Here is a 27,852-nt window from a genome sequence, read left to right on the forward strand (position 1 = left end):
TCTGCACTTGTTTGTAACTGTCCTTGAAAAAGCTTTTCAGATTTTCAAAAAGACTTGGATGTTGTGATCTAAGCTGTATCTGCTTTAGGGGGGACCCCAAGCCCAGTAATGCTGTGGTTCTTAGAGACTCATAGAGATACTGCCTTGATGGTCTTGGACAAGATCTGAAAGAATTCTCCAGATCACCATGCAAAGACTTGGCCTCTTCCCTTCTTCTCTTCTTTTTCTTTCAAACAAATGGGGTCTCTCTCTCTCTCTCTCTCTGTCTCTCTGTTCTGAACCACCTGAAGTGGGGTGGAGTGACACAAGCACCTCAGCCCACCCCCTGGACTGTGTTGGGTGAGACGTGAAGCCAGAACAGCACTGGTTCTTGCCCAAGACCTGCTGTAACCCCTGACTATTGCCTGTTTTCTTCCAAGACCCTGGGGCTTTACAATCAGCAGGTGGCAAAGCCAGCTAGGCCTCTGTCCTTCCATTCAGGGCACTGTGTTATCCCAGGCCCCAGGCAGGTCCAGAGTTGCCTATTGGAAGCCATGAACTAGAGTCAAAAACTACAGAAGTCTTTCTGGTGTTCTGTTGTACTGTGGCTGAACTGAAACCACAAGACACAGTCCTTCTCATTCTTTCAGCCCCTTTCCGAAGGAAGGTATGCCTCACCTCATGGCAACTGTCACTACAGGCCCATGGTGAGTACTGCCAGACTACTGCTGATGTTACCCTCAGGTCCATGGGCTCTTTAGTCAGCTTGTGGTGAATCTTGCCAGTCCTGAGACTCACCCTTCGGGGCAGTGGACTCTCCTGTGGCCAAGGACAGGTCCAAAAATGTTGTGCAAGAGCCCAGTTTTGGAATCAGCAACCCCAAGAGACCAGTTGGTTCTCTGCCCCACTGTGGCTGAGCTGGTATCTAGGTGCAAGACAAAGTCCCCTTTACTTTTCCCTCCACTTTTCTCAGGCTGAAGGAATCTTACCCCATAGCCACCACAGTTGAGAATGTGCTAAGTCTCATTTGAAGCCAGCAAGCCTCAGAGTCTCACCCAATTTCTCAATGTACCACCTGAGTATTACTGCCACTTATTCAATGCCCAAGGGCTCTTCAGTTAGTAGGTAATGAAGGCTACTCGTACTGAGTTTTTCGTTTCAAGGCAAAGGATTATCTTCTGGTGCAAGGTGTCTAGAAATGTTGTATTGGAGCTAGAGCCTGGAACAGGTACCTGATAACTCTGACAGATGTCCTACCCTGCTGGGACTGAACTGCTATCCAAGCTGCAAAAGACAGAGTCCTTTCCACTCTTCCCTCTTCTCTCCTTGAGTGGAAAGAAGGGGTCTCTTTTGGAGCTTAATTGTCTCAGCTTGTGTCTCAGTAGGTCATGTGCCCCAGCAGTCTACTGGCTCTGGGCCCAGTTCATCACTCGGACTTAACTAAAACTTGCATTGCTTGTGACCTAGATTGCCTTTCCAGTTTATTTGGAGCCCCAGAACACTTTAGCCCACAGTGGCGAGGCTTGTGGTAACTAAAGTTTCGACAGCTGGGATCAGACATATCCCTCTGGCTAAGGCAGTTTTAAAGGCTCCCTCCATGGCCGGGGGTCAACTGAGTTTGGTGTGGTTTTGCTTTCTGCTATAACAGGATAACACTGAGCTGAATGCCTTACAATTGCTGTGGTCTCCCTTCCCCAGCACTCAGAAATGCTCCTGCTTGAGGGTAGGGGAGGAGTGATGCTGGTGATTCAAAACTGTTCCTTCTACCTTTTCAGTGCCTCTTTCAGTGATACAAAGTTAAAACCAGGCACTGTGAGTGCTCCTCTGATGTTTGATTCTTGTGATGGTGCATTTGTTTGTTTGTTTGTTTGTTTGGATAGTTGTTAAATTGATGTCTTTAGTGGAACCTTCTATTCTGTCATCTTGTTCTGCCTCCCCAAAGTAACGTTTTACTAGGGAAATGATTCATACATGTATTTGTAGTTACTAAAACAATATTTGTGAAAAGTTTCTCTAAAAAGAAGGATTTATGTTACACCATAAATTGAGATAAAGTCAATTTACATAGAATTGTATTTCTTAACTTACTAACATTAAAATTTTAACTATGTATTTTATTTCAATTATAAAAGTACATTAAAATATGCATTATTAATACTTATAATAAATAGTATATTGAATGCCAATGTACTGTCATGTATTGTATTATACACATTGGGGTACTGAACAAAGTAGCTAATATCTACACGTTTTCTGGTGGAGTTGTAAGATGTGTTTTACAAAAACAGTGTAGAGTGCACAGTGGATCAAATAAAATGCTAACAAGTGGTGTTTGGATAGTTAAATTATAGTTTATTTCGAAAGAATGACTTATCTGATATATATTGACATTTGTATCTATGCATCTTTTGAGCAAGCAAAAGTGCTCTTGGTGTTTTAGAGTCACAGTATTGTCATGTCATATATCCTCCATGTTTGCTCAAATGAACTTTATATAATTATGTGAAAGGTTTTTTTTGTTATTCTTGTTCTATTTATATGTCCCCAAGTTGTTTATATTTTATTTTTCTTAATTTAAAAGTCACACTATTATTTAATTTTATGAATTTTTTAATCATGTAGTATTAAACTCCTTTTTTATATTTCACAATCTTCTTTTGTCGAAAATGTCCACCTCATGGTGATGACATTTGAGTAGTGCAGAGGTATACTAAATTTGGTCTGCTGATTAATAAACTTCATAGTATTTTGTTACTTTATTTTTCCAGAGAAGACAAATTTTACATTTGCATATATTATATTCTTTTTCTACTAATTTTTAAAAATTTTTTCCTTATTTCTTCAGGATATGCTCAATAAATAACCAGGTCTGTTAAGATATAGGTGAAAAGTAACTTTTGAAATGATACCAAATATATTATATTCTCTGTTGTGTTATATTCCATTATGTGTATATATAGTCTGATGGCAAAATCCTCAAAGAAATTAAGGGTTTTGAAAAAAAAGAGAAGTACAATAATTGAAAATACATCATTTCTTGGTCTGTTGGTATAATATGTGTGGGAGATAAACAGCCAGCCTCTTGAAAGGACTGCAGTAGAACTAGTTTGCTCAGGCAACAACTAGGTTTCAGTAAGAGTGGCAGAGAGGATAAAATCTTTAGAAAAAACGCTGAGTGCATTTTGATAATGATTTACTGTGAATGCCAGATGACACAGTGAAATGTTTCCAGATGATAGGAGAAGTGAAAGATGTGATTACAGAATGTAATGCATTAGAATTAGATTCTGAGTGATGAGAGTAACCTGAGCTGCTTGTGTTGACTGACATACTTAGGAATAAAGAATATGATAAAATTACGAAGATCTCCTAGCAGGAAGTGGTGGTCAGACTTTGAGTCTTAGAGTGGAATGGGGGAAGCTATTTCCAGAATCATGCAAAGCTTTTGGTCTCTTGTGAATTTATCTCTATCAGCTGAGATCTCTAGGCAACAGTGGGCAGAGAGTGAGGAAAGCTTTACCCTGAGTCCAGTTACTGTCTTGCCACCTGCAGGTGGAAGCACACCAAATTGGGCTCTTACACTGAACACATGAGTTTCCTTTGATTTCTGTTGAAGCAGGTCTCTAGGTTATCAAGGAAGAACATTATTAAACAGTTTTATTTACTGTGGTTGAATTCTAAAAAATGAAAAAAATGCCAATTTTTGAAAAATAGCAAAATATTTTAATTCTAAAAAAAATTTGTGTTACCCTGTAATATACCTGTAACACTAGTCCTCATAGAAGATAAAGTAGAAGTGAAAGGCTATCTTAATGTTAATTCATGAATACTTTGTTGCTAGAGCAGCAGAGTTACTTCTGAGTGTTGTATCTGTAAGATTAACTATTTTATGGACCCCAAATATAGATTACAATGCAGTGCCAATAAATATTTAATCGTAACTTTCTTCTCAGACCTTAATGTGAATTGTCTCTGAGTCTCTGAGGGAATTACTCCAGAAAACTTTTTGTTATTGTTGTTTTGTACACGAAGTCATTAAATATATAAAATTGAAAGATCTCAATTGAACAACAGTACATAAAGTCCTTTACCTAAGCTGCCGAATTCGATGTGTAACCCTCATAGTGAATACACTACACAACAGGTATTAAGAGGACCTCTTTGATGGATAAATAACGCATATAAAAAGAGCACTAAATTTGGATCCCATGCTGTATCTAACACAAAGAGAGTAGCTAATATTTTCTGAGCTCAGTATGTGCCGGATACTGTGCCAGGTACTTTCGTATCTTTCCTAATGTGTAAAACAATCTTAATTGGTAGGTAATTTTATCCTATGGTTTTAACAACTGCTCCTAGTGTATCACCTGTCTTTGTGACTTTGTAATAGACATGAAACTTCTCTGGGCCTCAGTTAAATAAAAAATCAAGTGTTTATATACACACCTCTTATCAACAAGCTGAGGAAAAAGTATCGATTTTTCTTCTCCTAAAGTTTGCAAATAAATATAGTTTATGATGGATGTATAATAGAGAAAAGACAAAATTGAAGAACTTTGGAGGAATTTCTGTTCCTATCTGCTTTTGCCACTCACATTATTAAGTACTTGTGTTTTTTCTTACCCAATGTCCTTTGAAGCATTATAGAATACTATTTGTAAATATTTTTAAAAATTTAAAAAGGCTTTGTAATTAAAACCACATTAGCAAAAGAGAGGTCAGTCAACAGTCCTTCATTTATGTTTTAATATTTTGTCACTTTTACAGGATATAAGGCGTGGAACTGAACATTTATTTGGCTGATCCTCATCATGAACCGTGCTTTTAGCAGGAAGAAAGGTAAGTGTGGTCATTTTTTAAAACTTGGGAGTCAAGCCAATGTTGCTATGAACGTAAGCACAGATGTTAAGAAATCAGTTTTTCTTGTTTTTCAACCACCTGGCCAAGAAATGAAGTTAGATTAGAGCAACACAAATCTGCAAATGTTGCTAATTAGCTTTCTCCAGTTATCACCCTAGTGAAAGATCAAAGTTGTTTATTACACTGAGTTCACAATACATATGTGATAATATGTCGCCTGGCAATTTGAAGCTTGTTGTGAAATTGCAAAGAATAAAATTATCTGAAACTCCATTCTAACTTTAGCTTATGTAGCCATATAATACTAAATTTCCTGGGCTTACATAAGATTAAGGTAACATAAATTCATTCATAATTATGTGTGTGAGTGTGCACAGGCTTCATGTATCATTGAATAATATGTGAGGATTGGTAGTAGATAGATTTAAAACAATGAGGCCAAAATAAGTTTGTTATTAATTTTTAGGTAGGAATTTAAATAACTACGAATGCAGTATATTATAATGATCACTATAGGACTGAAAGAAACAACTAGTTAGATGTTGTTTCTTAATGGGCAGAAAAACATGGCATTTGACAAACTATTTTATGATGCACTTACAAATATAGAAAAATAAGTATAACTTTGTTGATGTCAGTGAAGTTTAAATAATGTATCCTTTTCATTCTCAAAGGAGTTCTCTAGTGGAGGGCATCAGGCTCTTTCCTCTTTTACATTATTAATGAATTGGGAAATAATTCTTAAATAATGATAATCAAATTTGTAGATGATTGAAAGAATACTTAAATAATGATAATCAAATTCATAGATAGAAGGTAATGATACATGAATGCTATAGCAGGATTACAGATGTGTGAAGAAAAAAATGACAAGTTAGGCCTTATTCCACCCTATAAACTTACTAAGATACTGCAAATTGTCAAACAAGGGCCCAGAAAATCTAATACTTTTATCATGATTCAAATATTGCTGTTATTTGGAAGATGCACCTTAAATGCTGTGTGAGTAAAAATGGCTGAAGAATAAAGTCAACAGTGTGATTATCAAAGGCTCTGTGTCATTTTCTAATGTATGGATAATGAATAGTCCAGAACCATGACTAGTGTTCTGTTCAATATCAGGCATTCAGGCACTGTGTGTTCTCCCTTTAAAAGGTTACAGTGTTAACTGACACATAGTAACATGCCCAGATGAGAAAGACTGAGATGACTTCAGGACTTTCAGCCATGCAACAGGAAGCATGACTGAGAACCATTCATGTGTTAATGAGAGCTGTCTTTCAATATTTGAAGGACTGCCATTTAGCCATGGGGTTGAGTTTAGTAAAGGACAAATAGGTGTAAATGATAATGTCACTGATTTAATATAGGGAAAAAGAATTCCAAGAAAGTCATGTAAAAGTTTAATTAAATTACTCAAATTGCTAGCTTTTTTTGGTCTCTAAAGTGAGAGGTGTTCAAACATTTGGATGTGGCAGAGAAGATTAATGTATTCAGTGAGAATTTAGATAACGTAACCTTTAAGGCACTTTTCAACCCTGGGAAGCTAGAAATTTATTATTTTACTTATTTTTTCTGAATAAGGGGAAAGCAAAATGACATTGATTATAGTCTGTAGCTGCTTCTGATTTGTAAATATTTTAAAAATTTTAAATATTTTTAAATGTAAAAAAAGTACCAAAAGTAAAATAGTGTGTCTTTCATTCCTTTTACTAGTAACAAAATCTATAAATAATTCTATGATATATTGAAATTTTTGTTTTGTTTTATATAGAGACAGGATCTTGCTATGTTGCCAGGGCTGGTCTCAAACTCCTAGCATCAAGTGATCCTCCTGCCTTGGCCTCCCAAAGTGTTGGGATTATAGGCGTGAGCCACTGTGCCCAACCTGAAGTATTTTTAATAAAGCAATAGAAATTTTACATCACAACTTAACACTTTAATCACTCTAAGTTATTTTTAATAAACACTTCTAGGCCTTTCTTTATATATATGCTAACAATCCTCCTTTCCTATTGCTTTAAAGTTGAAACTCCACATTTCTAATTTACTGTTTATTTGAAGGGGGTTTAGAATGGTTTTTCATTGAGAAATCTCAAGAGTTGGATAGTAATGTGAGTAACCAGTAATTGTATATTTGTCTCATTTGAACACAGTGGGAGTACAACTATGGGAATAGTGGAGTGATTCAGAGAATCAAGAAGCAGAAGCACTTGTTATTTCCCAATTTGCTTCATTCACTTTCAATTTCTTTTGGCTTCTCTTATTTTTCAGGTCTAATGATTTAGTATCAGGAATTCATTCATTAATATTTTGCCCCAACCTGAAGTTAGAACTTGAAACTGAAAATTTTACCTTAAGTTTACCAATCAGTTCTGACTTTATCATTGGGTGAAGTTGTTAAAGAAAAAAATTTTAGAGCCTCTGCTCCTGGTTTCCATCAATAGCATTATTTCATTAAATTTTAATTTGAGATAAAAAACTTAAATTTTGTGAGAGTATTTGTATATCTGGATAAGCTGGAGCTATAAGCTATAATTCTATTTATTACATCAAATATAAATCATTAAGTAAAAAAGCATAAAAATAACATGTGAATAAATGATTAAATAATTCAACTAATTACATTTTTTAAACTTAGTTGACATACTGTCGAGTAGATCTCATAGTGCACAGCACTTAAAATTTAATATTTAAATGTTACTTTCTTTTTTAACAAACATTTTATTCAAATGTATCTATTCATCAACCAGCATTTAGTTTTAAATTTAAAGTACTCAAAAGTAGATGTTTCACCATTGTAAGCTCTGATGATACAAAAAGAATGAATTTACTCTATATTTCTTGATGAGTTATTCATCTAAATGCATTTTGAAAACCTAAATTTATTGACCCAGCAATCAAAGTACATTGATATTTGTCAAATATGTTGAAATGTTGGCATTTTCCTTCATGTAAGTGTTCAATATTGAGTTAGTGACTTTACTTTAATTCAAAGAAGGGGAACTCTTTTTAGAATCTCTATATTCCCATTTCTGCACATTTTCATATATCTAATACCTTCTATGAACATATATAGTGACCAGGACCTTCATATCTATTTCCTACTCAAGATTTAGTCATATCTATAAGTTAATATAAAGAGTCTTATTTTGTCATGTTTTTGCCAAAATATAAATGAGGATGACAGTAAGAATGCATTTTGGAAATCCTTCAGGTTTTATAAATTGTACTGCTCATACTTGAGGTTATGTAATAAACAAGCACTAAATTATCAGCACTCGATATATGGATGCAGATTTTGTCATTGTAGGAACTGCAGCTTATCCATCGAAATTTAATATTGTGATTATTTTAGTCTGTCAGCAGAGGCAGCTTGGTATACTCTTTTTAGGTCACTGCAATATGAGTCTACAACAGAGTCAATTTCATCAGTTTTCAAGTAATAGTGGTTTATGGAGAAAGAAATTATTAATAACTCTCTACCTCAGGATTAGTATGACCCATCATGGTGAGAGTTTAGTTAGACTTCGCATGTTCCTCAGATGTCTTGTATGTTTTGGAAAGGAGACATGAAAAGAATTAAGTGAAGGAGTTAAAAGGAGAAATTGGACATCTTTTTAGTTTTCCTAAAGGTGTTTTTTGTTTTTTTGTTTTGTGTTTTATTGCCTTGGAAGAAGTATTGTGATTTACTTCTTTTAATGTATAAAAGCAAGACTATATTCCAAATCTAAGTGCAAATTATTCTTGAATTAATCATATTACTATCCATTAGCAATCACAAAAAGTATAGCTAAGATGAAAATCCATATAGAAAATACAAATTTCACACATTAAATGTCAATGTCAATATTTTTTTAAAACTTAGAATATATTGCTGTTCAAAATACTTCACCCAAGTACGACTATCATATATTCCCTCTAGTAGTCACAAATAGCCCCAATTCTCTTGGCCCTTCATCTTTTGTATTGGAAATACTTGAGAATATTGCATTGTACCCCATAAACAAGTTTAATATAAATATACTGCATTATTATTCAAATAGTATAAAATAGTTTACATTCCAAAAATATGTGCCATTTTCTCTATGTCTTCACATTCACCCAGTTTAAGAAGAACCTATTAAGGGTATCAAGTTAGTTTCTGTTAACAGCATTTAAAAAATCTAAATTTAATGTTGAAAATACTTTGTTAGTAATACAGTATTTCCTTCCAGTTTGTACTTATATGTTTCATGGTAAAATAAATCTTTGATTTTGTTCTATTTATAGTACTGATCCTAAATGTTTAAACTCCCATGAAAAATAAGATACATACAAAACTACATGAATGGAGACAAAATATTGAAGATTGAGAAGTCGTACTCCAAATAAATGCAGATTCAAAAAAAAGCCAATTTGTTTCATGTAAATGTTAACATTTTTTTCTCCCCCTTATGCATTCATCAAAATATTGGGGAAAATATGAGGGCTATATTAGTAAATTTCAAAAATTAAATTAAAAATATTAGTAATACAAATATAAATAACAAGATATAAATAATATATAATACAATTAGTTTTAATATATTCTATCCTTTTGAGTTACTTTTATTTCTAACATTTTTAACACTTATCTAAGAAACATTTTGATTTATTGCATTTGAGACTATTTCTATCCAAAACTCCTGAGAGAAGACCTTCAATCATTGTTTCTTCAAATTTAGAATAAGGATTTATCATAATATTATCTTGATTTCCAAATGAACATAGTAAGTTGGTTTATTTCAGTTTCATACAAATGCAGTTGTTAGTATAATATGATAATTTCCCTTTAGAATAGCTAAATCTTGATGCTACAATATAATATTCACAAAGAGGTAAAGAGCAGATTATATTTTATTGTTCTAGGAATTAAAAAAAATAACCTATAATTCATGAGTATATAAAGTGAAAGAAGAAAGATACTTGTTTTAAATCACAAATGAATGTAATTACTCATAGCCCTCTGATATTGTTTTTATATGTTCTTTTAAAATTTGGTATCATTTGTATTATTTGAAAACTTTAAAAGGAAAAGCTAGGGACTTTTATACCAAAGAAAGAATCCTATAATCACTCCTTAACTGCATTGTTCTTCTATCTGAGTGGTTATTCTTTCTCAATTTAGCAAAGAATCTCAGAATTAGAAATACTCTACCCAGCTCAGATGTCCTACAAATGGTAATGCATGAATATGACACCATGGAAACCTAAAATTTAACTCTGTGTATTTTTTATTGCAGACAAAACATGGATGCATACACCTGAAGCTTTATCTAAACATTTCATTCCCTATAATGCAAAGGTAAAAATAGTTCATATATTACTTAATTTTATTTTGTTATAGTATTATTTCTGATTCATGGCTAATCTTAGATTGCTTATGTATTGACATTTCCTGGTTAGTGATTCCTGAAAAAAGGTTACATAAATAAAATAATTGTGGCATGGGAAGTTATTTTTCTCTGTAGAATAGTTTCTCTTTTTAAAAGTATATTCTTTAAAATTACTATTTAAGTCAAACGTGTTTTCTTCAAGTGATGGTTATTGTTAAAAATATTTGCAATATCGTGGCCTGTAGAAACTCAAACCACTAACAAATTAGCTTTCTTTAAAAATATTTTAATGTTATATTACACGACCTAAATATAAAAACCTGCAAATGAGAGAAATGAGCTGCAATTTTCATAAATGTAATTATCATTCAAGAAAAAAGAACAAAGTTTAAATTTTTATTTTATTGAGATGAAGACGTGCTCTGTAAGCCAGGCTGGAGTGCACTGGGGAGATCTTGGCTCACTGCAACCTCCATCTCCTGGGTTCAAGTGATTCTCCCACTTCAGCCTCTGGAGTAGCTGGAATTATAGGCACGTGCTACCATGCCCAGCTAATTTTTGTATTTTTAATAGAAATGGGATTTCACCGTGTTGGCCAGGCTGGTCTCAAACTCCTGACCTCAAGTGGTCCACCTGCCTCAGCCTCCCAAAGTGCTGGGATTACAGGCATAAGCCACTCTACCCACCCTAAATTATTTTTATAAAGCACACAAAAAGGTGCATTTTAAAAATTATTTTGTTCAAGTTGCTGCATTTTAATAGAGAACTGGAAACATTAATCTATACTCTGTGTCTAAAGATTTCATTTGTTGTTGAAAAAAATGAGTGAATTCAGTTTACAACAGGGACTTTAAAGAAAGATGCTATTTTGTAGTTAATGATCATCAAACTTGTAATAATTTTCAGAGAAATTTGAGTCAAAATTTGGAAGAGACAGATACGAGTTAAAGAGGGGATTGGAAATATTAGAGTCAAATTTAAAAGCAACTGAACTTGGAGATGGAATAGGGGAAAACAAAACTATATAAGAGAACTTAAGCGTTTATGGATTAGTAAAGTATACACTGGGATACAGTGAGATTAGGCATAGCAATTATTTCAGGAAAAATTAAAGAATGTTTATTGAGGAGAAAATTAACAGTATGTGGTAGGAAACATCTAGGGTTCTTATCTTAGTCTGAATCAGAAGGAAGAAACATTTAAGAGCCTATCTAGAAGAAGTTCTTCCAGAGCTGTTGCTCAGCAGTGAATTTGGAGAGTGCACCATCTCTTGTCTTTTTCTTGCTAACTTACCAGCAAAGAAATCGGAAATATTTTCTGTATAAACATATTATACTTGAAATCACTACAGTACTTATGAATTTTTCTATAAACTTAACATAAAAGTTGATTGTCCTAATTTAGCATGAAAAGTTTAGTTAACTGAATGAGAAAAATTTGTTTGTTATCCATCATTTCACAGATATTGTTCATATTAGCTATTGATACACTATATGAAGTCTACACTGAAAAAAATTTTAATCTGGAAAGCTACTGTGATTTTTAAAGTGCATGCTCAGTTTTTGATATTATCAATCATAGTGGAATTATATGTACCAGTTTAAACCATCACTATTATTTTTATGTGACTGATATGCCTCATTTTGAGAAACAGCTTTATAAAAGATTAAAAGGTTATATTATAATTAGATCTACATTTAAGTCTGCCAATCATTCTGCTTGTCTACATGGAAAAGTTGCCTGTGCCAACTCACAGGTGCGTAACAATTTTAAGACATTCTACAGGAAGTAGAGGGTACAGAAACATCTTCCCAGACTGGGACCAGTACAATATGGAAGGGCAGGATGGTTTTGTCTATTCTAATATAGCCTCATGAGTGATAATGTATATTTTATGTGTACAAAGTAGCAGTCAATTCATTTGAAAAATGTTAGTTTTTTTCTGAATTCCTTTGTTTGTGGCACTTTTTAAGCTGACTTCATAGTAGAGTTACTTTTCAAGGTATTCTGTATCTCTTGTTATAGAATATGCCACTTGAAGACCAAATCCATGACCACAGAAAGTAGCATGACACAATAGAAAAAATAATACAGACTCTAGAGCTAGATTCCTTGGTTTATGTCATGACCCCAACACTTGTTTACTGTGTGACTTTGAGAAAATTGCTTAACCTTTCTATGTCCATGATTATTCATCAATAAATAGGAATAGTAACAATAGTAATTTATCACTTGAGTTGTTATAGACATAAAGGAGTTAGTGCTACAACAGTGACTGAAATAGTGGAATTTTTTTTTTCAGGCAAACGTCAGTTCCGTCCCTCAGTTCTGTTCTTAGAGCCATTCCATTCATTGGATCTGGCCCATCCAGATTATCCAGGATAATCTCCTTCACATAAAGTGAACTGATTAGAGATGTTAATCGTATCTATGAAATAAGTTAACAGCAACACCTAGATTAGAATTTGATTGAATAACTGGGCACTGTAAATTAGCCAAGTTGACACATAAAACTGGTCTCATACAAGTATTCATGATGGACAAGGTTAAAAAGGCAAATTGGGAAGGCCTTGAATGGCAGAGGCAACAGTTTAGGTTGTTAACAAATCCAACAGGATTTTAGGAAGATAAATCGGTAGTGATAAAAAGGTCAGTTTGGATAGGGAGTGATAGAATGACATTAAACCTCTTAGGAAGTTATTTTAATGGTCCAAGTGTGTGGTAATAAGTTTACCATAGGGTAGTAGATACATTTGTAGTGGAAAATAAAGATGTGCTTAATATTCCAGAGGAAGAATTGAGGTAACATAGGGATGGTATATAAGCAGAGAATAAGAAAGAATATCTATTTTCATCCTGGCTAAAAGGGAGAATCATCATACCATTAAAAGATTTCTGTTACTTTGGCATCCACTGGTTACAAATTAATCTGATAAATTTAACAGAACTATTTAAGAATTATTATTCTCCTTGGAGAAATATGTAATAACATTTATGTTTAAGTGTCTTCAGTTTTAAAGCAGTAGTGTTCTGTTTTATTTTATAATTCTTTTTTAGAACACATTTTATTTCTACATTCTTTCAATTTATGGAACATTGATTTCAAAAATTCACATTTAATATTCATAGTGTAATGATTTCAGATCATATGTCGATATAAAATAATAGATGGTTTAAAATAAGCATTTTTCTATGTAGGATTCATTATTTTGGATCTTTAATGTGAAGTAACAGCATTAATATTAATTGGTAATCTTTTATATTATCCTGTGTACTCTGTAGTGATGTTTCCAAGTTAAAGGTTATTACCTATGAAAAAATGTGGTCATGAAATCAATGTAGTGGGTCATAGGGACATATATTTAGAGATGGGTACAAGGGCAAAAAAGTTGATTGCAGCTGAAGCTGAATAGGAGCTGGAGGAGAAGAGTACTGAGAATCTGGATGTATTTTGAAAGTAAAGTTGACAGAATCAATAGATTAGGTATTAGATTCTTATTGATACTGTAATTAGAACATTAAGGCAGAAATTTAAAAAATTCTGTTCCCTTCAATTTTCTATGAGAATGCTAAACTCTCTTTTCTATAATGATAAAATGCTGGCAGAGTTGTATTTTAATCAATTTATTATTGTTAGAGTGAGACAGTCATTTCATAGATGAAAAATTGTGACAAATGTTTCATTAAAACATTTTTATTAACTGTTTTATTCTAAAATGTATAATTATCCCCCCAAAAGTTTACTGTATTTATCCTTTTATGAAAATCTGTCTTTAAGATATACAAAAATGCAAGCATGTATAAGAATGAAGTTATAAAGAGATTACTACCTTACTTTGCATGAGGCAGCAGTAAAGAGTCAACATTCCTTGATTACCTGTTTACTGTGTTCCAAGCTCTAAAAGTGAGCAAATCTAAAACAAATAGTAACATGGACCTTCACCTTAAAAACTTATGACGTCCCTGTGGAGAGGAAACAGTCACATGAGACACAGAAAGAATTTCGGAAGAAAGTTACATAATGATAACCAACACCTATGTCATTATCTTCTAAACTGTGGAACATCTTAAAATCAAATATAGAAATATCATATAACACATTCCTTGCAAACCCTTTCAAAACCATGTCAGGGAGTTTTACAAGTGAGAAAACTACATAGATAATCACCAACAAAATAAAATTCAAATGTCAAGGAGAGGTTTACAAAGAAAGATTACCTTACATTTCAGAGTTTTCTAGAGTATCAGAGTTTTACATATGACATGTGCACCGTTTGCCACTAGGTATGTTAGTCAGAGAGGAGGCTTGCTGGCCCAGTGAGTTGTGTAGTTTCTAGTGAGGCTTTCTCATCTTTACAACCTAAATTTGCCAACATATATAAACTATGAGCCTGTATTTGGGTTCAAAATACAAACAAAATGACAAAGAACAAAAACACTGCCTTCATTCCCCCCCACACAAAATATGTAATATCAGATGTGACACTAAGATATTGGAACTTGAGGATTCTAACCCTTAGTTGGTTGAAAACCACATGTTGGGCACTTACGTTTGAAACTTTTAACTAAACCTGCCCAATAGTAATCATAGAAAAATCAGAACCCACCTATCTGACATGCTCAGATGCACCCCTCAAGAGTAAGCTCTATACCAACAACTCCACTGATTCTACCAGAACTTTATAGCCACATAGTTGCTGTATCCTATTACAGTAATTAGAGCAGCCACTTCTGGGTCAAAATATTTGGGTTCAAACTTCTACTTTCTCAGCTGTTATCAGAATTATGTAACTTTTCTGTCCTTGAATTGTTTTACTTGTAAATGAGATTAATAACTACAAATATCAAACTGGTTTGTTAGGATATTTAAATGAGTTAATATATTTTTTTAAAAACTTAGATCAGTGTTTGGCATGACAAAAGTTTATCGTTATTAATATCATTATAGAAAGTGTTCTGTCAACTCTGGAGTTGACACTAGTCATTACTATCTCTTGAGAATAATGTAGCCTTGAAAAACAGAACGAACTACTTAGAATGTGTATTAGGTATTTTATTTTGTCTGCTTGCATCAACTGAAGTACTTGCAGTGACCACTTTGAAAGGTTCTATGGGAAAGGAATGCTTTTTCCTGAAGCACAACAGGAGACTCAATATTGCCACCTTGGTGGAATTATGTACAAGAGAATGCTTTGATCATTAAAGAATAATACCATTGTGATTATACTTTCCTGTTACCTTGAGGTAATAGGAGACACTCTGAGGTAACTGCATTCTGAAGCAAAATATTAATGCAAAGATTGTCCTGGTCTTAAAAATCAAATATAGAAATATAAGGCAGCCCTTGTAAACCTTTTGAAACCGTTAGGGAGTTTTACAAGTAATCAGTTAATGAAGAGAGAAAGTTACAACATTATGTGGCTTAATGAGTCATAGAAAAGAAGGATCTTAATGTAAAAAAATAATTTTGCTAATGTTCTTTAAATTGTTTTTTGAGAGTATATGATAAATTACCTTTCAATGAGATATTAAGATTGGTATATGACCTAATTGAAAAAAATTCAGGTTTAGGAATAAATGACATCTATTAGTGTGTCAAAAAAAGGAAATGAAGAAAGAAAAATCTTCAGATTCAACTCTGTGGAATCATTGAAAGTTGGGCAAAAGGTGCAACTCTGTAATCGATGAGATGCCTTGTTGAAACATCCCAAATGGTTTTGAATTGCAATTTCATGAGATTCTTTAGAGCAGCTTTATAAAAGCAGCAAACATAAGCACTTGCCAGTTTTGCTGGTTGTAGATACCAGGGGAAATATAAGAAACATAAAGAGCTCAATTGCATTTCCAGATAATCTATATCATTTATCCAAAAATGAGTCTTTAATCTCGAAACATAGGAACCACTTTAAAATTTGGTGTTACATGACCTTTAAAAAACATTTATTAGATTTTAGAACTGGTCTTTAATAATGCTAATATATATCATTTGTATTCATTTCAAACATTTTAAAATTAAAGAATGAGCATATAAATTGAAGCCTAACCATAATTTTTCCAATTAAAGAGATAATGTATACTATAATATGTATTGATAATTTGGGATCTGTTACCACTTGGAATTTTTGCTTTATATGTCAAAGTAATACTGACAAATGTTTAAAAGGAAATTAGAAATCTGTAAAATGTTACCTTTCCCTTGTCCTCTCTATAGTGGGAAACCGTATGGTGTTTTTTATGCCAAAAAATATGAAAGCAAATAAAAGCATAGTAACAACTGGAAGTTTGTTCAGTTGTGACTTGTATTAATAGCTAGTATGTGCTTATAAAATATAAGAATAAATGGAAAAAAGGCAATGGCAATAAACACTTAGCATTGCATGGCTTCTGAATTCTTGAGATAAACTTTCAGTTAATTCTGAAGGTTATCATTACAAACTGTTATTCTACATCTGAGAGTACTCTAACAAAGTATTATATAGCTGCTAGAAATTATTGAATAGGAACTAAAAACTTTATTAGTCCTCATTACATTTCAGTATTTACTATAGTATCATTTTATTATTTTAAAAAATGCAATATATGTGTTATGGATTCAAAGACAGTTTTGAAAAGGACTTTAGTATTCATTATTCAAATTTGGTTATTTTCTTGATAAAGTCATTCAAGACCCAGTGAAGTTGTGATTTGTTTAAGCTTACACAGGAAGATAGTAGCAAAATTAGGTATAGAATCAAGTATCTGATCCTGTTCAACATCCATTTGTCTATTTATTGCGATATACTGTTCCTAATTTTGGAGAGTACTTAACCAGCAGATGAAAGACCTAAAGACAAAGTAAAATGTGTATATGTGTCTGCCACTTGTATATGTTGTATGTGAAATTGCTTCATCTGTGGAGTCCTGCCCCTGTCTGTTAAATACTTCTCTGGACATCATTTTAAACTAGGTATGGTTTGGCAGAGATGCAAGTGGGCTAAGCAGACTAAATAAAGTCTATTTATTAGCCTCCCTAACACAGAGGCCATATGTCTAAGCTTCCATGAAGTATTGTATCTTTCTTTATTCTGCTTTGCTTAATGATATTTTTATTAACATAATTCCTGGATAAAAATGCTTTGGTGTTATCTGTGTCCTTAAATGGTTCTTCACCTTCAGAGCATCTAGTTATACATAGGACATTTTCTGAAAGTTGAATATATTTATCATTTATTTCATATTTCTGCATAGATGTGTTTGGCCCTAGATGAAATAATTTTTGTTTTTTATTTTATTTTTTAAACAGGGTCTCACTTTGTCACCCAGGCTGGAATGCAGTGGCACAATTTTGGTTCACTGCAACCTCTGCCTCCTGGGTTCAGGTGATCCTCCCACTTCAGCCTCCTGAGTAGCTGGGACTACAGGCCTGCACCACCATGCCTGGCTAATTTTTCTGTAGAGATGGGGTTTTGCCATGTTGCTTATGCTGGTGTTGAACTCCTGAGCTCAAGCAATCCACCCTACTTGACCTCCCAAAGTGCTGGAATTACAGGCATGAGCCACCATGCCCAGCTGAAATAATTTTAAAAAGCTTGTTCATAGCTAGAGAATGTAAAGAAGGAAAGGACTGATTTAGTCTCAAAAGGGTCAAGCAATAGCATTCTGAAGACTGGACTGTGAGACTTAAGGATCTGAGCAGAAAGGAAAAGTAGAGATTATAGTTTTGGAGGAAAAAACATCTTTCCAAAAAATAAAAAACATTTAATGTTTTATCAATACCATTTCAGTAATAGTGTTTTGATGAGCCACTAAAAGCAGCATATAAGTGACTAAAATCAGCATAAAAGAAAATTAGCAAACAGGTGAGCATTTTTATTATTATTATTATTATTATTGTTGTCATTTTTTTAACAGAAAACGCAGGAGAAATGAGAATAAAGAGGAAAGGATTGTTAAGAGAAGTAAAATGTGGCAGGAAACACCAAGGATTTGGAAATAATTTAGATGTGAACATTGATGTTATCAGTGTTATCAATGGATAATATGGTTGCATTTCAAATATTGATTAGGAAAATGGTAGGTGAAAGCAATTTGCCTCCAGATTCACTCTTTGTCATTTTATTCAAAAGGTGTAAGATAACACAGGTGGCCAGCACACTCTAGAGACACAAAATCTCTTCAGAAGACAAACTAAGATTTCCACTTACAATGTTCTTTCATTTTAAGAGATATTTTAGCGGAAATAATCTCTCATCCCTTAGGCAACATATACATAAATTCACATATTTTACATCAAAATAAAGTCATGTTTGTCTTTCTTGTAGTATTTTGAACTACGAGAAACTTCATTTCCAGAGCTGTTATGCATATTTTTACATTTAAGAATAGTCTCCTGTTGTGTGCTTGTTTCTTCAGTTTCCAGAAAAGTGTGTATCATCTATTTTTTTCCTTTTTGCTAGAACTAAGTGGTTTATTTTTCTAAACCTTTAAATCATTTTCATAAATGTAAACATAGACTCCAGATAGTAAATCAGATAGTATTAAAACACCTCCTCTTTCAATATCTTGCACAGATGTGATAGCAAAGTAGTACAAAGAGGTTGCTGGGATATGGTGTAATTCATATAAGCAAAATCTGAGGAAAAATATATCTCCAAGTATGGAAAACACAGGAGAACACAATGAAAAATCAACTGTTTACATTATTAGGTCTTCAAAGTGTTATGTATTTCAGAATAATAACTTTTATTTTGGAAGCACGTTATGTGCTAATTATTAAAATTTAAGCAGTACAGTCAAGCACAGAATTACAGAAATGAACACATTGCTCAAACCGTATCAGGCAGAAATAACCCAGTATTGACTTTTGGTTAACAGTATTCCAGGCATTTCTTTGCATAAATACAAGTGCGAGAATGGATATACAGATAAAAAAATAACATTTAACATATAAATAAGACTCCACCAATAATTTTCTAAGCATTTCACATCTGTCATCTCATTTAATCCTTAGAAAAGCCAAGTGAAATTGGACTACTTATACGTCCCATTTAACAGCTAAATGATAACATGAAACTGTAAGTAAGGAAAGTGATGCTGGGGATGAATGGATAGACTCCTAGGAAGAATTAACTTTTAAAAAAATGAAATTATAGCCGGGTGCGGTGGTTCACGCCTCTAATCCCAGCACTTTGAGAGGCCGAGGTGGACGGATCATGAGGTCAGGAGATCGAGACCATCCTGGCTAACACTGTGAAACCCCGTCTCTACTAAAAATACAAAAAATTAGCCAGGCCTGGTGGCAGATGCCTGTAGTCCCAGCTACTCTGGAGGCTGAGGCAGGAGAATGGCGTGGACCCGGGAAGCGGAGCTTGCAGCCAAGATTGCACCACTGCACCCAGCCTGGGCAACAGGGCGAGACTCCCTCTCAAAAAAGAAAGAAAGAAAGGAAAGAAAGAAAGAAAGAAAGAAGGAAGGAAGGAAGGAAGGAAGGAAGGAAGGAAGGAAGGAAGGAAGGAAGGAAGGAAAGAAAGAAAGAAATTATAACATGGATACTATTTTAAAATAACATTGAACTTTACTTGAATTTAACAGAAGAAAAAAAGTGAAGTGAATCGAAGGAGTTCCTAAATTTTTTATATATCTATCTCTTTGCAAAAGAGATATTAGTTCCTAAAAGGTTGTTCTAAGGTTCAAGAAAATGATGATGAAAGTCATTAAGTGTTTGGCATTATTGTATTTTTCCTTAGTAGCACATTTCAATTTTTGACAGTAATGCATATTATACATGAATGATAAAGTGAATAGCTGACTTACATTTCTGCCTGGTAACATACTCCGCCCCAGTTTTTGTTTCTTATTTTAGTTTTACTTGCCAGGATTTGCAACGTTTACATTTTGTTCTGAAATTATAATTTCCATAGCAGTTTAGTCTAAATTAAATATTGAAATGCATTCAGATCACCAAACACTTTATTTCCTATTTCTTCTCTATTTACGAGACCTATATTTATAAATCTCAGTTTTTGTCCTCAAGATTTTAAAATGACCCAATGACTTGAAAGTTTTGTGGGGTATTTCAAACTTGAGAATATGTATCATCTTTATGTTTGGATCTTTCTTTGCCTCAGAACGTTAGTCATTGTTGCACATTCTTCCTTTATTCTCCTGTAGAAAGAAATCTGAATCCATCCAAATTTCCCTCCTTGAAGGTGTCTTACTTTTTCTTGGATGCCTGAGACTTCATTTTTTATCCTTATATTTTAGTTATATAATTGATATGTCTTAATGTTGATTGTCCTGTTCCACTATTCCTATTGGTTCTATCGTTAGAACATTTTCTTCTTTCTTCCACTCCCCTTGGGAAGTCTCTTTTATACCCATGACTTAAATCCATCTCTTGATGACTCTCCTGCCTAAATATCATCCCTAAGCTCCAGACCCAAACATTTGTCTAGCAGACACGTAATTTTTAAAAGACCTTAATAAAACATGAGGATAAATCCCAAATCAGGCTTATGATAGTCTTCAATAACCTTATCCTCCTCTCTCTGGGCCAGAAACACCACTAAGGACTGTTGGTTTCAACTGACAGATCTAACTCAATCTGGCTTCAGCAAGAAAGGGAATGCATTGGTTTACATAAAAGAACACCTCACAGGGAGGACTGTCTCTAGGCCAACTTGATTCAGGGCTCATTTGATAATCTCTTCCCTTCAGTTTTCATTGGGTTGCCTCAGTTCTCAGACTCTTCCTACTGTCCCCTGGCAGAGTCAGATTTACATGACAGCTCTCAGATCCACTTCTCTAATAACTCAAACTCACCTTTCTGAATAGAATCTTGCTGACCCTTGTGGGTTTGATATGGATCATGTGCCCTTCCTAGCCAATCTCTGGATAATGTGTTCATGCCAGCCAGTGAATGACGAACTCATTGACTTAACCCATGTGACATAATGCATTCCCAGACAACATGGACTGCTTGTGGAGAAAGGGTAGGTCCCTAAAGGAAAGCCAAGCCAGTTACTCGAAGAAAGGAAAAAGGATGTTATAGATACAAATACCATTAAAAAAGCACTCTGCCACATGTATCAGCTGTGACCAGTGTTCCCCTCCCTTACCGTCTACATCTAATTAAACATTGAGACTTTGTGTTTGTTTGAAAACCTCTTGAATATGTGTATTTCTCCACATAGCTACTACTGTCCACCTGGTGTAGGTCAGTGCTTCTCCTAATGTCTATGATGAAACAGCAAATTTTTTCCCTAATCTATCACAGACTCATAATTTTCAAAAATCTTGTAGTAATATACTCAAAATGATACCTCCTTTGTCAAAATGCTATAAAAATTGGTAAATGCTGACTCTCAATGTCTGTATTTATCTGGCATGCAACACTTGGCGTCAACTGCTATAGGCCACCGTCATCTATCTCACACACAGACCCTTACAGAAGTCTCCACACATCAGGTGGACCTCCTCTTCCTCCCAGTTCTGATATGGCTCCAAAATAGCAGTGAGCATTTTTAAATGAAAATTTGGTCATTTTATCTTCCAACCTGAATATCTCTAAGTAGCATCACATTTTTCTCATAAGCTATTCCTCTCTCCTTAACATAACTTTTGGTTTGTCTTCTAAAGCCTCATCTCTCTTATATGTTGTTTTTTTTCTATGTGCTCCTTTGTTTTGTCTCATAATCTCTTTCCACTCTTGCTCTCCTCAGGGCTTCTGTCTTTACCTTGAACATACACGGACTCCACTATATTTCCTGGCTAAATGTCAATGCTCTGCTTAGCTTGTTCCTTCTGGAAGACTTACCTGATACCACTTTCCTCTCAACTAAATCTCTGACTCAAGGGTTTTTGTGGTATCCTGTGCTTAACCACCCTGTCCTAGCTCTTCTAATCCTATTTTGTAAATTGCTTATTTAGTTGTCAGTATGTATGCTTTCACTAGATCAAAGCATCTTGGGAGGTAAGGCCAGATCTTGTTCATCATTATATCTCTGCCCCTAACACTATTACTAATACCTTATTTTCATTCGTTACTGTGGAAATTTGGTCAATTAATGGGTCCATCTGAGAAAATGTAAAGAGGGAACTCAAGCCAAACCAGACTGTTCATGCAACACAATCTATACCCAATGCCTAGATGATAACTACATATATGCCCTTTTCTGGGGCTTCCCAGGCCCCAACTCCATCATCCTACTTTACCAGTTCCACTCTAACGTAAGTCTTAGCAAACACCTCTAATGCCTTGAAGCCAGAAAGTGAAGTCCTCCACTGTATTGTCAAGGCCACCAAGAGAAGTGAGTAGAAGATTAGTCCCATGTTCTTCAAAATATAACAACAAACTCACTTATCTAAAGAAATAATAGTGCTTAAGGGGTATTATGCTATTACTGCAACAGAACAAACAGTTTAGAACTGGGAAGGCTGCGTCCTGTAAGCAAAAAAGCATGGGCTTTGGAGCCTCATCGAAATGAATTAAAAGTAGACACTACAACTTAATTGCAAGCCTAGTATTTAACTCAGTTTTCACACATCTAAAATGCAAATAATATCTTCTTTATAGAGCTTTTAAGATATTTAATAAAAAAAAATTCTGTACAGTGCCTAGCACATGGTTGGTGCTCATTAAATGTTAGTTTTTTATCTTTTATCTCTTTCAAGTATACCAAGATTTAACAAAGATTTGATATACCTTTATTACACGGAAGAAAAGCTTCCACGATTTCAAACAACTGTCTGACAGATGGGATTTTTTAGAATATAGCACATTCATTAGGAGGTTAGTCCCTGATTCCTTGCATATTTTAATAACACAACCATTTCAAAATTCAACATCACGAAATTGTAAAACCAAATTGAACAGATTTGCACAATCCCCCTCTCTTCATGCCCTGTCTCCCAAGCAGATTTTATCTGTGACAGAATTAATCACTAATGATGATAGGCATGGCAGCAATGGCTAATTACTTCCTAGGAGATTTAAATTCAGAGAAGCATGAGTCACCTCACCCCAGACTGTGCAGGTTCAGATAAGAAATAGTATCTTGAGCATCAAAGTAAGCAATGAAGGGGCTTGACCAACTTTTAGTTGATCCCTAGCTGTAATCCTAAATAATTAAAACTAGCTTTTTAGCTCCCCCAGAGTTTGCATTTATTTCCAAGAAATGCCACACCACTTTCTTGGTTACATGTCTGTTTTTATTGCTCATTAGAATGGTATTGCTCTAGGCTTGCTCACACAAACATTTGGCTAGGAGATGATGGAATAAAAACAAAGCAGCAAGCTTTACCAGGAAAGAAGCTATTTTTATTTGCAGATATTCAAACTAAAAAATATTCTTCAGAAACTTCTGGGGAAAATATGAGCAAGATTAAATATGCTCAAGCATTGCCAGAAGAAACATGTCAATAAAAATAATTATTTTCAGGGTGTAGAGTGAGAAAAAAACCTTGAAAATTTAAGCAATGAACTTAGAATTTTACAGATGGTTTTATATGCTTGTGTGAGTGTGGACATAGCAAGTTAAAGGAGTAAAACAGATATTATAATTGATAGGGTTTGGATTTGTGTCCCTACCCCAATCTCATTTTGAATTGTAATCCCCAATTTTGGAGGTGGAGCCTGGTGTGAGGTTATTAGATCATGGGGGGTGGTTTCTCATGGTTTAACACCATCCCCCTTGGTGTTGTCCTGGCGAGAGTGAGTTATGGCAAGATCTGGTTGTTTAAAAGTGTGTAGCACCTCCCACTCCTTTATCTTTCCCCTGCTCTGGCCATGTAAGATGTTCCTGCTTCCCTTTCACCTTTCACCATACTGGAAAGTCTCCTGAGGTCTCTCCAGCCATGCTCCCTGTACGGCCTGCAGAACTGTGAGCCAATTAAACCTCTTTAATTTATCAATTGCCCATTCTCAGGTATTTCTTTATAGCAATGTGAGAACAGACTAACAGATATCAATGAGTTATCTGCCAGTTTTTGAAAAAGTAATTAAGATGAAGAAAAAACATATAGCAGAATTGTGATACAGAATGCAGTCCTGGTAGCATTGTGTCAGCATTACTTGAACATCTTTAGCTTAAACTTTTGTAATAAATTAACAAATGAATATTATCATTTATTTAGTAAATTTCATAAGCAATGTTCTTCTGTATGTTCTCCAGTATACTAAAAATAGCAAAGAATGCAAACATGCATAACATTATAGTAAATAGTCCAAACAACAGGACATTAATTGACTAAGTGGGTGCAGCGTGTTTCTATGACCACCAATATAAAATGGAAATATTTTTAGATAAAGGTAATGGACTATTACAACTTAAAATGACTTTGTTGTCTGTTTCACCATGAAATACCTTATAATGAGATGATGTGTATATCTATAGTATGTTTACTTTTTTTAAGGGTATAAATTAACAATCTTTTAAACAACTTCTAAGAGGCAAGTTTGCAATTTCAGAATAACCAATCAACAAAAGAGATGAATATTTTACTATTTTTCTTCAGCATATACTAGGTGCAGACTCCAGATGTAGAAAATGTGTGTTCCACGGTCTCATGGAAGAAACCCACTACAGAGATTACACAAAGCTGATGGTTGAAAGAACAGACAGACCCTTTGCAAGGCTTTAAAAAAGGCAAAGAAAATGTTATAGTAAAAGAAAGAATCCACAAAGACATGAGGGATCTGAGATGCTTCGAGGCACAGCTCTCTAGAGTCCTTTGTTAGTCACGCAAAAATCACCTCTAGATTATGAACCAACAGCATATGTGGGAGGAATTGTGGTTTCCGAAGACTTTGTTCTTACCCTGGCTAAGGATTAGTGCTAGATTTCCATACATTCCAGAGATACCCACGTAGCTGGCTTACTATCTCACACATATTGGCACCTTGACTTATATTAAAGAGCATCCATGGGAAGAATGAAGAAAGATTTCCTAATAGATGCAAAGAGCCAGTAGAAATTATCTTAGTGTGTCAGGTGAGGTGGCCATTATAATCAGAGGTAACAGCATACTCAGCATCCCAGAGACATACCAGAACTTGGCACATTTTAGAAAGTTTACGGGTTCACTGTGACTGGAGTGTATGTAAGTAAAATAGACAAAGAATTAACACAATACTACTTCAGTTGCATTTCTGGGTGACAGACTTGAACTTAAGGTACTGGGTCAGAGATACCTCTTAGTTCTAGATGTTGAATTTTAGATTCTATAGAACATCTAGGTTGGAAATACCAAGAAATAATTAAAAAGCCCAAAATATAGAGCATAGTCTTTTTGTGATCACTCAATAAACACTAAACAATTAAAAGATGGATTTTAAGAGCTCTAATGATTCCTGTCAGAATCAGTTATAAATAGGAAAATGAACCAAAAAAGTGTTTTAAAATCTGTTTCATGCTGTGCACTTATGTTAGAACAAATTATTGTTTTCAAGTTTCACTATCCTCAAAGATAAAGACGTTCTCTCGATTAAGAAAGGCATCTAGTGTTCTATAGCACTGTAGGATGACTATAAATAACAATAATATATTATGTAGTTTCAAATAGCTAGAAGGAGGATATTGAATGTTCTCAACACAAAGAAATGAAAAGTGTTTGACATGATGGATTTGGGAATTACCCTGATCTGATCACTATATTCAAAGCATCACTATGTACTCCATGAATATGTACAATTATTATTTGTAAATTAAAATAATATTTTTCTAAAGAAATAAAGTTACACAAGATCAGGTGAAATCTGGCTTTATGTGAAGAAGGAGTTTGCAGTGGGAATTTCATTATGACTTCTTTATACCATGTGGAGTCAAATTAGACATTCTCTTCCTTTTGTTCCAGTTTCTCTTTTATCCAAGGATTTTAATCAGTCTGAAGTTAGAATTTATTGAAATTAAATTCATAAATGTATGTGCTGTGTGTATACATAGTGTATATATATACACACACATATACAAATGCACATATATATGTATATATATATGTGAACCCTGTACTGTATCTTACAGACTGGGGAATAAATGGTAACGACTTTTAAATCTAGCTGTCTTCATGTTGACAAAGCATCTTTCACATAAGCAATTCTTTTGAAACCTGAGAAAAGAGAAACCTGGATTTTTTTTTCTGAATACTAAGCAAGTTCCTTTCAAATACTTAATAGCAAGGATCATCATTATTATATTGTGCATGTACCTCATCCTGCCTCATGGTAAAATGTCTAAAAGTCATCACAAACATCAAAAACTCATCGTTTGTAAACTACAGAAATTACATATGTCATTTAGAGTAGTGGCCCCTATACCTTTGCAAAGTGTCATGTCTCTGCCAAATATTACTACCTTACATTTCTTTATGCTTTTACATTCCAGTGAAGTGTTCAGAACTTATTACATTTTATAATAGGAATACAACTTCCAAGTGCATAAATTACTTGTATAAGGTCACACCATATAAAAAGTAAAACCTGGTCTTCCATGCAGGTAATGTTCTTTTCAAATCTTAAATTATTTGAAATGTAATGTTTTCCTTTTTTAATCTGTCTTCTCTAGTTTCAGAAATATAAGAGTAGAGGAATATATAGTCTACCTATTTACATATGTTAAAACATATAAAGATAGAGGTAGTATTTTTATTATTATGATACAACTTTTATTTTGAGTTTTACATTAAATCAACCTTCTGCATTTAAGTATATATAAAAGAGAAAGCTATTTTTGGGAATGATTGGCTTTTAATCCACAGAATGCTGCTACCTGATACTCTATTACCACGTGCTTTTAAAAAAATATATTTAGTTCCTTTCTGCACTATCCTAATACAGATCATCATTTTGGCAACTAAGGCATATGTATCCTTGGCCAGATTAAGAGCTACTTCAATACTTTGTGTCATATGTCATAGAGCAGCATTCTCATTGAATATGCAGAATTAATCTTACTTGGATTTATTTAGGATGAATCAGTGTGTCTTATATTAGTATGCTTGTTAAAAATACAGATTTTCTGTCCATTCATTTTGATCTGGTCTAGAATGAGCCAGAAAACCGGAATTTTGACAGAATGTATGTGAGAAACACTGGGAAATATAAGGTTACTTTCTTTCTATTGGAGGATGCAAATAGGAAAATAAAGTACACAGATAAAGCCTGTATTGATCAATAATGTCTACCTCGTCCCCTGCCAATCTTTACAGGAAGCTAATGATAAGCCACAAATTAAGTGGCTTTAGTTTCAATTTTCTCTGCTCCTGCACTCCAGCTGTGTCAGTGTTAATAAGCATCAAAATTGCCCAAAGGTGATGATTTAGGAGAGTAAAAATTGCAGATGTTAATAATCTTTTGTACTGGTGTTACCTAGATAAATACATCTTTTGGGAACAAGGGTCTTATAATAAAATTGACTGTGCTAAAATAAGTACCAGTTTTCCAATGAAATAGAAATGCCTCTCTTAAGCTGTTCTTGGACATGTTTGCATAGTACAGACATCATCATCAAGATTTTTTGAATGTCCATCTATGATTAACAAAACTTGGAGTCAAAATTATATAGTTTGTCCTAATAGTCCTCTGCCTTCCTCCACTGGCTCTTGATACTCCCTCAACAGGGCCCCTTTTACAAATTCTCTTCCCTTTATTCATATCTTCTAACCAGCTATGTTCTATCAAATT

General features: G+C 33.9%; 1 protein-coding gene across 27 annotated transcripts in view; it reads left to right on the forward strand.

The window, feature by feature from the left end:
* Positions 1–27,852, forward strand: part of GULP1 (GULP PTB domain containing engulfment adaptor 1) — a 305,123-nt gene that overhangs the window by 181,087 nt on the left and 96,184 nt on the right. For all 27 annotated transcript variants that reach the window (XM_077956615.1, XM_077956628.1, XM_077956612.1 and 24 more), the window contains 2 exons: positions 4,747–4,818; positions 10,104–10,165. In XM_077956615.1, the coding sequence (XP_077812741.1) occupies positions 4,791–4,818; positions 10,104–10,165 (90 nt within the window). In that variant the 5' untranslated portion in view covers positions 4,747–4,790. The remainder of the gene's footprint in view (positions 1–4,746; positions 4,819–10,103; positions 10,166–27,852) is intronic.

The sequence above is a fragment of the Macaca mulatta genome, chromosome 12 (genome assembly GCF_049350105.2).
Source record: "Macaca mulatta isolate MMU2019108-1 chromosome 12, T2T-MMU8v2.0, whole genome shotgun sequence".
Taxonomy (NCBI): domain Eukaryota; kingdom Metazoa; phylum Chordata; class Mammalia; order Primates; family Cercopithecidae; genus Macaca; species Macaca mulatta.